The sequence below is a fragment of the Mus caroli genome, unplaced genomic scaffold (genome assembly GCF_978045245.1).
Source record: "Mus caroli unplaced genomic scaffold, Mus_caroli_1 scaffold_8, whole genome shotgun sequence".
Taxonomy (NCBI): domain Eukaryota; kingdom Metazoa; phylum Chordata; class Mammalia; order Rodentia; family Muridae; genus Mus; species Mus caroli.
This window is the reverse complement of record NW_028227263.1, coordinates 121,795,214-121,807,926: the sequence shown is the minus strand read 5'-3', so window position 1 is coordinate 121,807,926 and position 12,713 is coordinate 121,795,214. Positions and strand designations below refer to the sequence as shown.

General features: G+C 38.4%; 1 protein-coding gene across 2 annotated transcripts; it reads left to right on the top strand.

Moving 5' to 3' along the window:
- The first annotated feature begins 2,903 nt into the window (after positions 1 to 2,903).
- On the top strand, positions 2,904 to 12,255 carry LOC147003394 (vomeronasal type-1 receptor 4-like). Of its 2 annotated transcripts, XM_085840978.1 has the most exons (2): positions 2,904 to 3,760; positions 12,225 to 12,255. In XM_085840978.1, exons 1-2 carry the CDS (start codon positions 2,904 to 2,906, stop codon positions 12,253 to 12,255), a joined length of 888 nt encoding a protein of 295 aa, XP_085697104.1. The 2 variants fall into 2 exon arrangements, with proteins under 2 accessions (XP_085697104.1, XP_085697103.1); XM_085840977.1 differs by lacking the exon at positions 12,225 to 12,255 and having other exon boundaries at positions 2,904 to 3,821.
- The last annotated feature ends 458 nt before the right edge of the window (positions 12,256 to 12,713 follow it).

Here is a 12,713-nt window from a genome sequence, read left to right as displayed (position 1 = left end):
TCACCAAATCCTGGAATAGAGGTTTACATTAATCAATGTGAAATGACTACTTGGGGGACTGTCTACCTAATATAGTGCAGTCTTATTAAAACTCATTTGAAAATGCATGTGAACATATTAAAGGATGCCCCAACAGCACTATGTTTCTGTACAGTTTTTTAAAAGACACTTAGTGTTAGTTATTCCTCTCCATAGTTTCTTGTCTACATTCCCTCCTACATACACTGAAATTAACAGTTCATGTTCCATTATCACTCTTGGTTTTTTATAACACTGTATTCTATCTCCTATTTTTCAACATGCCATGACTCTTACAAACACCTGACATTTAAGTTTATTCCTCATTATACATGTAATATTAAATTAGCAAACATAAATTTCACAGTTGAAATCATGGTTGTATGCTTGTCCTAGACAAACATAAGGTATCTGAGCAATTAATAACAAGTTATTCTTTTTTGTCTTATTTCCACATATATCCCATCTAAATGCTGGTATTTTCATTAGTAAAAAATACTGTGCAATAATAACTTGTTTCTCATACATCCAAGTGTATGTTCTTTGTGCCTAAGACAATCTTGTTGAGGTATGAATGTCTATAATGTTTTAGAACATACAAGTCTTATATTTATAACCTGAGTTTTTACTTTTCATCATTGAATATCAAAATAAGTCCCTAGTATTCTATTATAACTAGAGAAGAAATGAGTGTGGATGGATCTATTTATTTCTTTATGATTGCTGGATCCATGTCTTTGTTTATTGTATATCCAGGTTCCTTCTTTACACAGCAGATTCTCAGATATTAACAAAGTATATTAGACTTCTGATAAGAATTCATGAGTATATCAGAAAATAAGTCACCATCTACCTTCAAAGAAGTGGATACTAGAATAACTCCAGGACCCAGGTGGTGAAGAGTAGCTTCAATTAATAAATTTGTCAGAAGTATGTGTCCTGGGATAAATTTGGGGAAAGTTGGAATGATGCAACTTCCTGGGAAATTAGGAAAGCTGAATAACTTCTTGCCAGTTTTCTCCAAAGACCTATTGTCACTATAATTTTGCAAGAGTGAAATAGTACTCTGTAGAAATGCACATAATGTATCCCTTGTTTTAATCTTGAGTGCCCCAATTCACATTTGACTACAAGATCAATTCAGAACTTTGATTCTCCCAAAGGGAACATGAAAATTCTCTTCTAACTTCTGCCCAGTTACTCATTAACACCTAACAAATTCCTAGACATCATTAGTAAGCATCAGAAAGGAATGGAGGTTTGCTCTGGGGATAAATGATTTTTCCTTCATTGGAGGTATCCCAAAGACACTATGCAGACAAATGTGCGGACGCCACAGATGACACAATAATATACTCTCTGAAGGATGTCACATCCATGTACCCTATTATTTTATGAGAATGGAAAACTAGACTCTGTTGGGTTACCTTCACAGCACTGCATGGAGACTAAGAAACCAATCTCCATTTCCTTGCATTCTTTCTCAGGCAAAGAGTGACACAGAGAACTTCTTCAATGTAACAGGCACTATGAGATATGATTCTTTAAGAACTGGGCTCTGCAGCTGACCTTCAGATGAGCATCTTCATCCTGACTGTGGCACAGAAGGTGGGATTCTTTCAACCATAGATTTCTGCTTAGAATTCTTTTCTCCTGTCTTCAGTAAAAATTGTGTTCTATAGCCAACATGAACCATTATTTCTTTTATAAGACTGCAGTTTAATACAAATAGGTAAATATTTTCCTTTCATCTCAAAGAAATGTCTGTGTCCTAGAATAGTACTCAGCAGAAAACAGCATTTAGTGTAACCTATGCACGTGAGATGTTGAATTTTATCTGGTGGGTAGAGGCCCTCATGCTCCTATAGAAAACAAATAAATGAGTAAAGTGGAGACTAGGTATCAGCTTGCAAAGGGTATAATACTGACTGTGTTAATAATTTTGGCAGGAAGCTGGAGATGATGTAGGTAAAACTCTGGCACCTGACATTTTAGATCAAAAATTAAGATCAGAAAAATTGTGAATAAATGTAATTTGTTAGCAGTTGGTTTTTTTCACATGGAGGATACATATGTAAACCTATGTTCATCTGTGTGATTAGAACACAGGTGGATTTATCACTAATATTTCATATTTGGTTGTGTGGATGAATAGCATAAAAAAAATTCTCAAAATCCAACAACTTAATATTCTACAACTGAATTCAGTTTCCAAACCTTATTGATTGTTATATGTAACCATACATGTTATTAACATACACATTACTTTAAAAATGTTACTTTAATGTAAGAACATTTTAATAATTATTTTATGGTGTATTTTTCTTTTCTTGTCTTTTCATTTTTATGGATGAATTTATTTTATTGATTAAGATTCATTTCTTTTTCAGCCTCTTCTCTCTCCTAATTATGTTGAATTATGCCAAATTCTGATGAAGGACTCTTTAATCTATTATTGATTAAGTGATTTTTATTAATTTACATGCCATTTGCAGCATCCTCCCCTCCTAATTGTATTGAATTCTGATGATGGAATTACATACTCATACTAGTCTCTTTCCTGTCTTTATTCGTAATCAAAAGCCCATTGTATGTTAAAATGTGTGTTATTGTGTAGGTTATTGACCTATGTGATCCTAAAGATATAGTTGCTATACAAAATATCTCGAGGCAGGAGTGATTCAATAAGTATAAAATATTATTCTGAGTTACTGTCCCTATATTGTTCTCCAGGCAAAGTTCCTTTATTGTGATAGAATAGTGTCTCACTTATCAAGAGAAGAAATTATCACAAATCTATTGATAAGCATGGACAATAGAACAGACTCCTGAGGATAGCAGTGTCCTGCCTAATCATTACTCCAGGATTGAATAAAGGCCTCTCCATGTCTGCTCATGATAAATCCCTGAAAACCACTGAGGAAGTGGCTCTTCAGATCCTCTTGCTTTGCCAGTTTGGAGTTGGAACTGTGGCCAATGTCTTTCTGTTTGTCCATAATTTCTATCCAGTCTTGACTGGTTCTCAACAGAGGCCGAGACAGGTGCTTTTAAGCCACATGGCTGTGACCAATGCTTTGACTCTCTTCCTCACTATATTTCCAAACAACATGATGGCTTTTGCTCCAAGAAATCCTCTAACTGACCTCAAATGTAAATTAGAATTCTTCACTCGTCTGGTGGCAAGAAGCACAAACTTGTGTTCCACCTGTGTCCTGAGTATCCATCAGTTTGTCACTCTTGTTCCTGTTAATAAAGGAAAACTTATACTCAGAGCAAGTGTCACAAACATGGCAAGTTATTCTTGTTACAGTTGTTGGTTCTTCAGTGTCTTAAATAACATCCACATTCCAATTAAAGTCACTGGTCCACAGATAACAGACAATAATAATGACTCTAAAAGCAAGTTGTTCTGTTCCACTTCTGGATTCAGTGTAGGCATTATTTTCTTGCGATTTGCCCATGATGCCACATTCATGAGCATCATGGTCTGGACCAGTGTCTCCATGGTACTTCTCCTCCATAGACATCGCCAGCGAATGCAGCACATACTCACTACCAATCAGGACCCCAGAGGCCAAGCTGAGACCAGATCAACGCGTACTATCCTGATGCTGGTGGTCACATTTGTTAGCTTTTATCTTCTACATTTTATTTGTACCATCTTTCACATGTTTTTTGTAGATTCTTATCTCTTTGTGAGGCATTGCAGTGAAGTTTTTGTTGCAGGCTTCCCCACAATATCTCCTTTATTGTTGATCTTCAGAGACCCTAAGAATCCTTGTTCTGTGCTCTTCAACTGTTAAAAGCCAGAGTTGCTAAAAATTCCAAACTCAAAAACAGCTTAACTAATACCATTAAATACTTCATTTAATAAAAGTGTATTTAACATCTTTTATGAATCAGGTGTGGTTCTCACTGTTGTAACTTTTAAAAAGTAAGATGATAATCATTTGTTGATGTGAAATGATTTCTGGTTGGAATATGACTGACAGTAAATGAGTTGTTTGCCACCCTCTGTTCTGTTGTACATAACTGCACTCTGCTGCAGGCTGCTCTAAAACAGATGAAACCCACTTTCCCTGAACAGGTTAATGTGTTATAAAGACCTGATCAAAGTGTTAATCTCTGTTTCTTCTAATGTAACACTTTAAGCCTCAGCTAAGAACAGAATCCCTCTCTCTATTTCTCTATCTAAGCAAATGAGAATGTATTGTTAGGACTAAATGTTTTCAAAGAAGAAATGTTTGTTAATTTTTTACATGTTGCACATCATTCCATTTTAGTAAGGAAACATGTGCTTTGCTATCTTGGACTCCACTCAGGTGATAGTCAATCATTGAACATCACTTTATGCTCGCTTGAGAAGTGCGTGCTGCTCACTACATCAAGAATAAAGAGGAAAAGAGGCAAAAGCAGCTCACGCTCAGGAGCCTTAGGAGGTTTAAAGTCTCAGGACCACGGAGGATACCAGGATCCACACTGGACATCTTCTCCTGAAAGGTCTTGGCAATGTCTTCACTCTAGGCAGTGGTAAAATTGTGTTTACCATCATCAGAAACACCTGCCAGTAACACAGGAGACAGAACAATGTATCAGAACAATGTGGAGGCAAAGATGTCACTCTGGCTGTCAGTGGCTTCCTTAGTCACAAAATTATTTTCTGAGAAGATAAAAGTCAAGCATTTAACACTTTTTGCTACCAGAATATTCCAAAGGCAGCAGAGCACACAGATAAGTATCTGGAGAGGTTATACCTGTCAGTGTGATGAAACTCAAAATTACACTTGTGCTAATTACTTCCGTGAACAACGAAATATTTTAGAATTTTTTATGTGTATTGTCTGTGTATGTATTTATGGGGATTTCCTCCCCCTTTTTTTTATTAGATGTTTTCTTCATTTACATTTCAAAGAATTCTCAATTGAGGAAAACTGAATGGCTGAGAAGCACCTAAAGAAATGTTCAACATCCTTAGTCTTTAGGGAATTGTAAATCAAAACAACCCTGAGATTCCACCTTACACCAGTCAGAATGGCTAAGATAAAAAAAAAAAAAAAAAAAAAAAAAAAAAAAAAAAAACTCAGGTAGCAGCAAATGCAGAGGAATGGATACAGAAAATGTGGTACATACACACAATGGAGTACTACTCAGATATTAAAATCAATGAAGTTGTGAAAAGATTAGGCAAATGGATGGACCTATAAAATATCCTCCTGAGTGACATAACCCAATCACAAAAGAACATACATGGTATGCACTCACTGGTAAGTGGATATTAGCCCAGAAGCTTGAAGTACCCAAGATACAATCCACAAACCACATGAAATTCAAAAAGAAAGAAAGAAGACCAAAGTGTGGATTCTTGGATCTTTCTTAGAAGGGGGAACAAAATACCCATGGAAGGAGTTACAGAGACAAAGTGTGGAGCAGAGACTGAAGGAATGACCATCCAGAGACTGCTCCACCTGGGGACCCATCACATATGCAGTCACCAAACCCAGAACTTTTGTGGATGCCAACAAGTGCTTGCTGACAGAATCCTGTTATAGCTGTCTCCAAAGAGACTCCTCCAGTGCCTGACAAATGCAGAGGTGGATCCTCATAGCCTACCATTGGACTGAGCACAGGGTCCCCAATGAAGGATTTAGAGAAAGGACCCAGTGAGCTGAACGGATTTGCATCCCCATAGGAGGAACAACTATATGAACTAATCAGTATTCCCAGAGCTCCCAGGAACTACATCACCAACCAAAGAGTACACATGGAGGGACTCATAAATCCAGACGCTTATGTAGCAGAGGATGGCCTAGTTGGTTATCAATGGGACAAGAGGCCCTTGGTCCTGTAAAGGCTCTATGCCCCAGTGTAAGGAAACACCAGGGCCAGGAAGTGGTTGTGGGTAGAATGGTGAGCAGGGGGAGGGGGAAAGGGGGCTTGAGAGGGAAACAAAGAAAGGGGATAATATTTAAATGTGAATAAATATCTAATAAGAAAAATACAAAAAATGAGTTTTGTCATGTTATTTGTATAGAATTCTGGAGCTTTGATATAAATCTTACCTTGTATTGTGAATTCCATTTCGATGCATTATACTGATACATGTTAAATAAATTTTCCTTTTAAAAACTGGAAAAAATAAAGACATATCTACATACCTGTATTAATTGTGTTGAATTTGAAGTCAAGAGAAAAAAAATCCTTTTCAAAATATTTTCCAAAATGTCCAGAGGAAATAAAAAGGTGGTTTGGCCCTGAGAGACTAGTCTGCGCAGGTGAAAGTGTGGACTACATAAGATACACAGCTTCTGGAACACGGAGAAGTGACACAGCATCTGTGGAAGACCCTGTTTCAGGCTCCTGACATCCGGGCACCTTCCCTGCCAGAGGTGTCCTTCCAATCCAGGAGGACTCTGCCAGAGCACCTGGGGGAGCCATCTTGTTTCCCGGATCCCTTAGAGACTAGTTTGCACAGGGGAGAGTATGGACTACAGAAGCTACACAGCTTCTGGGGCAGACCCCATTTTGGGCTCCGGACATCCAGGCACATTCCCTGCCAGAGGAGAGGGGTCCAATCCTCCCAGGAGGTATTTGCCAGAGCACCTGGGGGAGCCATCTCTGCTCCTGGACTCTCAGAGACTAGTCTGTGCAGGTGAGAGTGCAGACTACAGAAGCGACACAGCTTCTAGGACAGGCCCTGTTTCAGGCCTTCATCTTCAGCCAGGAGAAAGGTCAGAATGCCAGATATCTGTGCACCTTCCCTACAAGAGAAGAGCTTGCCTGCAGAGAGTACTCTGACCACTGAAATTCAGAAGAGATCTAGAATCCCAGGTCTGCTGAGAGAGGCTAACAGAATCACAGGAGGAACAAGCTCCAACCAGAGACAACTATAACAACTAACTCCAGAGATTACCAGGTGGTGAAAGGCAAACATAAGAATCTTGCTAACAGAAACCAAGACCACTCACCATCATTAGAACCCAGCACTATCACCTCAGCCAGTCCTAGATACCCCAAAACACCTGAAGAGCTAGACTTGGATTTAAAAACATAGCTCATGATAATGGTTGAGGACATCAAGAAGGACTTTAATAACTCACTTAAAGAAATACAGGAGATCACTGCTAAACAGGTAGAAGTCCTTAAAGAAAAACAGGAAAACACAAGAAACAGGTTATAGAATTGAACAAAATCATACAAGACCTAAAAAGGGAAGTAGAAACAAAAAAGAAAACCCAAAGTGAGACAACACTGAAGATAGAAACCCTAGGAAAGAAATCTGGAACCATCAGCAACAGAATACAAGAAATGGAAGAGAGAATCTCAGGTGCAGAAGACTCCATAGAGAACATGGGCACAACAATCAAAGAAAATGGAAAATGCAAAAAGATCCTAAGTCAAAACATCCAGGATTCCAGGACACAATGAAAAGACAAAACCTAAGGATAATAGGAGTAGATGAGAATGAAGATTTTCAACTTAAAGGGCCAGCAAATATCTTCAACAAAATTATAGAAGAAAACTTCCCAAACCTAAAGAAAGAGATGCCCATGAACATACAAGAAGCCTACAAAACTCCAAATAGACAGGACCAGAAAAGAAATTCCTCCCAACACAAAATAATCAGAACAACAAATGCACTAAATAAAGATAGAATATTAAAAGCTGTAAGGGAAAAAGGTCAAGTAACATATACAAGCAAGCCTATCAGAATTACACCAGATTTTTCACCAGAGACTATGAAAGCCAGAAGATCATGGACAGATGTTATACAGATACTAAGAGAACACAAATGCCAGCCCAGGCTACTAAACCCAGGAAAACTCTCAATTACCATAGATGGAGAAACCAAAGTATTACATGACAAAACCAAATTCACACATTATCTTTCCACGAATCCAGCCCTTCAAAGGAAAGTAACAGAAAAAAACCAATACAAGGATGGAAACCATGCCCTAGAAAAAGCAAGAAAGTAATCCTTCAACAAACCTAAAAGAAGACAGCCACAAGATCAGAATGCCAACTCTAACAACAAAAACAATAGGAAGCAACAATTACTTTTCCTTGATATCTCTTAATATCAATGGACTCAATTCCCCAATAAAAAGACATAGATTAACAGACTGGCTACACAAACAGGACCCAACATTTTGCTGCTGAAAGTAAACCCATCTCAGGTAAAAAGACAGATACTACCTCAGAGTGAAAGGCTGGAAAACAATTTTCCAAGCAAACGGTCTGAAGAAACAAGCTGGAGTAGCCTTTCTAATATCGAATAAAATTGACTTCCAACCCAAAGTTTTCAAAAAAGACAAGGAGGGGCACTTCATACTCATCAAAGGTAAAATCGTCCAAGAGGAATTCTCAATTCTGAATATCTATGCTCCAAATGTAAGGGCAGCCACATTCATTACAGAAACATTAGTAAAGCTCAAAGCACACATTGCAACTCACACAATAATAGTGGGAGACTTCAACACACCACTTGCATCAATGGACAGATCCTGGAAACAGAAACTAAACAGGGACACAGTGAAACTAACAGAAATTATGTAACATATGGATTTAACAGATATCTACAGAACATTTTATCCTAAACGAAAGGATATAAATTCTTCTCAGCACCTCATGGTACCTTCTCCAAAATTGACCATATAATTGGTCACAAAAGAGGCCTGAACAGATACAAAAATATTGAAATTGTCCCATGCATCCTATCAGATCACCATGGACTAAGGCTGATCTTCAATAACAACATAAATAATAGAAAGCCAACATTCACGTGGAAACTGAACAACACTCTTCTCAATGATACCTTGGTCAAGGAAGAATTAAAGAAAGAAATTAAAGACTTTTTAGAGTTTAATGAAAATGAAGCCACAACATACCCAAACTTATGGGACACAATGAAAGCATTTCTAAGAGGAAAACTCATAGCTCTGAGTGCCTCCAAAAAGAAACTAGAGAGAGCACACACTAGCAGCTTGACAACTCACCTAAAAGCTCTAGAACAAAAGGAAGCAAATTGACCCAAGAGGAGTAGACAGCAGGAAATAATCAAACTCAGGGCTGAAATCAACCAAGTGGAAATGAGAATATCTATTCAAAGAATCAACCAAACGAGGAGCTGGTTCTTTGAGAAAACAACAACATAGATAAACTCTTAGCCAGACTCACTAGAGGGCACAGGGACAGTGATAGAACCTAGTGGGGAAATCCCCACTCAATTCCCAATTCAGCGTGCACCCAAAAAAATCACGAAGGACCATCTTGATGTAATTACATGAGGTCGTTTTAATGACGGAGCTCCGGACCCACATGCATCCCACACAGGAGATAACGAATGTCAGCCTCGAGGCTCAAAAACTAGGGGTTTTATGGAGTAAGGGGCTTAGGGGTGTGGAATTCAGCACAGCGACACACTATTGGCTTATTCAAACATAAGCAGAAAAATTACATAGACATGCAGGGTGTCAGAGTTCTGTGAGTTGTTGACTCAGTTCAGATAGCCCTGTTATGTCCTCACATTCCTCCTTATCTTTAAGGATAAGTTGTTCCCAGGAATGTTTTAACTATGGGGCATACCCAGGTTTGTTTTTCTTTTTTCTCAGCCCCAGGCAGCCTCTAGGCTCACAAACAACCAGCAATTTCTGAGTACTTTATATGACATACAGGTCTTGAAATTTAATCTTTCTTTCAACAGCATCCTAATTAAGAAATTCAGAAATGAAAAGGGAGACATAACAACAGATCCTGAAAAAATCCAAATACCATCAGATCCTTCTACAAAGGACTCTACTCAACAAAACAGGAAAACCTGGATGAAATGGAAAATTTTCTAGACAAATGCCAGATCCCAAACTGAAATCAGGATCAGATTAATGACCTAAACAGTCCTATATCCCCTAAAGAAATAGAAGCAGTCATTAATAGTCTCCCAACCAAAAAAATAAAGCCCAGGAACAGATGGGTTTGGTGCAGAGTTCTATCAGACCTTCAAAGAAGATCTAATTCCAGTTCTACACAAACTATTCCACAAAATAGAAACAGAAGGTACTCTACCCAACTCATTCTATGAAGCAACACTTACTCTGATACCTAAACCACATAAAGACCCAATAAAGATAGAGAACTTCAAACCAATTTCCCTTATGAAAATCAATGCAAAAATCCTCAATAAAGTTCTCTATAACCAAATCCAAGCACACATCAAAACGATCATCCATCCTGACCAAGCAGGTTTCATTCCAGGGCTGCAGGGATGGTTTAATATATGGAAATCCATCAACCTAATCCACTATATAAACAAAGTCAAAGACAAAAGCCACATGATCATCTCATTAGATGCTGAGGTTGCATTTGACAAAATCCAATACCCATTCATGATAAAAGTCTTGGAAAGATCAGGAATTCAAGGCCCATCCCTAAACATAATAAAAGCAATCTACAGCAAACCAGCAGCCAACATCAAAGTAAACAGTGAGAAGATGGAAGCAATCCTACTAAAATCAGGGACTAGACAAGGCTGCCCACTTTCTCCCTACATATTCAAGATTGTACTTGAATTCCCAGCCAGAGCAATTCGACAACAAAAGGAGATCAAGGGGATATAAATTGGAAAGGAAGAAGTCACAATATCACTATTTGAAAATGATATGATACTGTATATAAGTGACCCTAAAAATTCAACCAAAAATTCCTAAACCTGATAGTTTCAGTGAAGTCGCTTGATATAAAAGTAACTCAAACAAATCAATCACCTTTCTCTACACAGATAAACAGGCTGAGAAAGAAATTAGGGAAACAACACCCTTCACAATATTCACAAATAATATAAAATACCTTGGTGTGACTCTAACTAAAAAAGTGAAAGATCTTTATGATAAAAACTTCAAGTCTCTGAAGAAAGAAATCAAAGAAGATCTCAGAACATGGAAAGATCTCCCAGGCTCATGGATTGGCAGGATCAATATAGTAAAAATGGCTATCTTGCCAAAAGCAATCTACAGATTCAATGCAATCCCCATCCACATTCCAACTCAATTCTTCAACGAATTAGAAAGGGCAATTTGCGAATTTATCTGGAATAACAAAAATCCTGGAATAGCAAAAACTCTTCTCAAGGATAAAGAACCTCTGGTGGAATCACCATGCCTGACCTAAAGCTCTACTACAGAGCAATTGTGATAAAAACTGCATGATACTGGTATAGCTACAGAAAGTAGACCAATGGAATAGAATTGAAGACCCAGAAATGAACCCACACACCTATGGTCACTTGATCTTTGACAAGGGAGCTAAAACCATCCAGTGGAAAAAAGACAGCATTTTCAAGAAATGGTGCTGGCACAACTGGAGGTTATCATGTAGAAGAATGCGAATTGATCCATTCTTACCTCCTTGCACTAAGGTCAAGTCTAAGTGGATCAAGGAACTCCACATAAAACCAAAAACACTGAAACTTATAGAGAAATAAATGGGGAAAAGTCTCAAAGGTATTGGCACAGGGGAAAAATTCCTGAATAGAACAGCAATGGCTTGTGCTGTAAGCTCGATAATCTAGAAATGGGACCTCATAAAATTGCAAAGCTTCTGTAAGGCAAAAGACACCGTCAAGAAGACAAAAAGGCCACCAAGAGATTAGAAAAGGATTTTTACCAATCCTAAATCAGATAGGGGACTAATATCCAATATTTATAAAGAACTCAAGAAGGTGGGCTCCAGAAAATCAAATAACCCCATTAAAAAATGGGGCTCAGAGCTAAACAAAGAATTCTCACCTGAGGAGCACAGAATGACTGAGAAGCACCGGAAAAAATGTTCACCATTCTTGATCACCAGAGAAATGCAAATCAAAACAACCCTGAGATTCTACCTCACTCCAGTCAGAATGGCTAAGATCAAAAATTCAGGTGACAGCAGATGCTGGTAAGGATGTGGAGAAAGAGGAACACTCCTCCATTTCTGGTGGGATTGCAAGCTTGTACAACCACTCTGGAAATCAGGCTGGTGGTTCCTCAGAAAATTGGACATAGTACTACCGGAGGATCCTGCAATACCTCTCCTGGGCATATATCCGGAAGTTGTTCCAACTGGCAAGAAGGACACATGCTCCACTATGTTCATAGCAGCCTTATTTATAATAGCCAGAAGCTGGAAAGAACCCAGATGCCCCTCAACAGAGGAATGAATACAGAAAATGTGGTACATTTACACAATGGGGTACTACTCAGCTATTAAAAGGAATGAATTTATGAAATTCCTAGGCAAATGGATGGACCTGGAGGGCATCATCCTGAGTGAGGTAACCCAATCACAAAAGAACTCACATGATATGTACTCACTGATAAGTGGATGTTAGCCCAGAATCTTAGAATACCCAAGATACAAGATACAAAGCACATGAAACTCAAGAAGAACAAAAACCAAAGTATGGACACTTTGCCCCTTCTTAGATTTGGGAACAAAACACCCATGGAAGGAATTATATAGACAAAGTTTGGAGCTGAGACAAAAGGAGGGACCATCTAGAGACTGCCACACCTGGGGATCCATCCCATAATCAGCCTCCAAACGCTGACACCATTGCATACACTAGCAAGGTTTTGCTGAAAGGACCCACATATAGCTGTCTCTTGTGAGACTATGCCGGGGCCTAGAAAACACAGAAGTGGATGCTCACAGTCAGCTATTGGATG

Excerpts from the sequence above, each read along its gene's own strand:
- LOC147003394 (XM_085840977.1), top strand. The coding sequence starts at position 2,904 with ATGTCTGCTCATGATAAATCCCTGAAAACCACTGAGGAAGTGGCTCTT.